This window comes from Austrofundulus limnaeus, unplaced genomic scaffold (assembly GCF_001266775.1).
Source record: "Austrofundulus limnaeus strain Quisiro unplaced genomic scaffold, Austrofundulus_limnaeus-1.0 Scaffold489, whole genome shotgun sequence".
Lineage (NCBI taxonomy): Eukaryota > Metazoa > Chordata > Actinopteri > Cyprinodontiformes > Rivulidae > Austrofundulus > Austrofundulus limnaeus.
In genome coordinates this window covers 75,134-77,036 of record NW_013952891.1, presented here as the reverse complement: position 1 = coordinate 77,036, position 1,903 = coordinate 75,134, and the positions used below count along the sequence as shown (strand labels likewise).

General features: G+C 40.7%; 1 protein-coding gene across 1 annotated transcript in view; it reads left to right on the top strand.

Moving 5' to 3' along the window:
* plekha6 (pleckstrin homology domain containing, family A member 6) overlaps positions 1-1,903 on the top strand; it is a gene marked incomplete in the record, with an annotated part of 107,630 nt that overhangs the window by 62,746 nt on the left and 42,981 nt on the right. The window contains 1 exon segment of the mRNA XM_014025638.1: positions 1,088-1,206. Within this exon segment, the coding sequence (XP_013881092.1) occupies positions 1,088-1,206 (119 nt within the window).

Below are 1,903 nucleotides of genomic sequence, written 5' to 3'. Positions count from 1 at the left end.
TGTTGTAAAATGAGACGTTTTCCTGTTTATCTTCTGTTAATAAATCCATAACACAAACAGCTTTTCTGACATTATTTAAAGCATTAGATAGATAATATAAACTGTAAAATATTAATAATAATTGTGTTAATATTATTATTAATAGTTTAAATGATTTCTACATCGTCAGTCCTTTTTTTCCTGCTCTGGTGTCAACATGTACAGTAATGGTAAATCCAGACTTGACCGTTTAGCGTTAGCTGTTAGCTTCTCCAGCCGATCACACGGTCACGTGGTTTTTGCGCACTCCAGTTCTGTAGAACCTCCTTGGTACTGTCCCAATTCTCAACTGTTTTGCACCTGCACACTCGAACACTTATGTGCACTTCGAATGATTCCACACTTTACAGAGGGGCGTAGGGTGCACAWTGAGCATTGGGACTGGGCCTTACTTCTGGCATGGACAGTTTACACAAGGTTTCATCAATGAGAAAAAGGAAACATAGGCTTTATACAATAGGTTTATATACAAACCTGCAGATAAGAGCCAGAACTGTTAAACAGCTAGAATCCATCAGACAGGAACAAACCCTCCAGGGCTGTCTCTTCGGTTCCTACATGTTTATAGACCTCTAAAAGAAGACAGGATGCTGCATATGTTGCATCTTGTTTGAAATGTGCTGCTGCCATCAAACTCAAAACTGCCTCATTTTATTTTTTAAAAGGTATAACTTCTAAGTTTCAACATATGATAACTGTGTAACTGTGAATAAAATATAGATTTATGAGATTTCACATTTTCATAGTTGGAAATGTACTGATTTACTGATTTAATGATTTATTTATTTTCTGTTATTTAACCAATGATGTGCTCGTTTGCATTTTTGCTACCTGATGGTCATTAACAAATGTTTTAGATGGTCGGGACACTGCAGCTGTTGATTTTGTGAAGCCAGCACAGATGTGAACAGCTGCTAATAAACTGCTGCAGCTCCTCGTCTCCTGTCCTCACACTGTCCTTTACTCTGTCTGCTGTCTGCAGGTGTGGTTGGAGGAAGAGGAGGGTGAGGAAGGCGACCTGAGGACTCCTGTTGTGTCTTGCATGCAGGCGAAGCACACTGGGACCAGAACGTACTACTTCAGCGCAGACAGCCATGAGGACCAGGAGGACTGGATCAGAAGCATGAGCGAGGCTGCAGAGGTCACAGATCAGCTGACAGCACAGAGGTACTCCTCACTCACACACCATCACATGTTGCTGCTTTGCTGCCATCTAGTGGACACTTTCTGTCACTAAACACCTCAGTCTGACGCGTCTTTGTGCTGCATAGTGAGGTGGTAACAGTGGTGACATGTGAAACTGTAAGCCAGCACTGCTCAGTGTGATTGATGACATGTTGGTGACCATGATGAAACACAGCAGCTTTATATTTACTTCAGAGGAGTTGACCATAAAGAGAGTTGAGATAATTCATCATGTTTTTGAAAAGAAGAGGGACACAGTTATCACATTTAATGTGATCTCTTTTGGTTCAGACATCCTCACTTCATTTCTGAAAACTCATGTCTGTGTGGGATGAGAGGAAGCAGGAAGACAGACTGAGTGAACTGAGACACAGCAAAAACTCAGCCTCGGGCATTTGTTTTATTTGTTTTAATTTTGTTCAGAGTCAATCAATCCATCCATCCATCCATCCATCCATCCATCCATCCATCCATCCATCCATCCATCCATCCATCAAGTTTTATTTGCAAATTTCACAGGATTTACAAAACCCTTCAGAATAAGTTGCATGCGTTGCATGTGTATTCATTTTTGTGAAATTATGTAAAAGGGGAACTCCTGTAGGAGGTGAGCTTAAAGTGAATTAAGCTTTTCCCACATCTCTCATACACAAGGTTATGAGGAAACTTTTACCAAGGT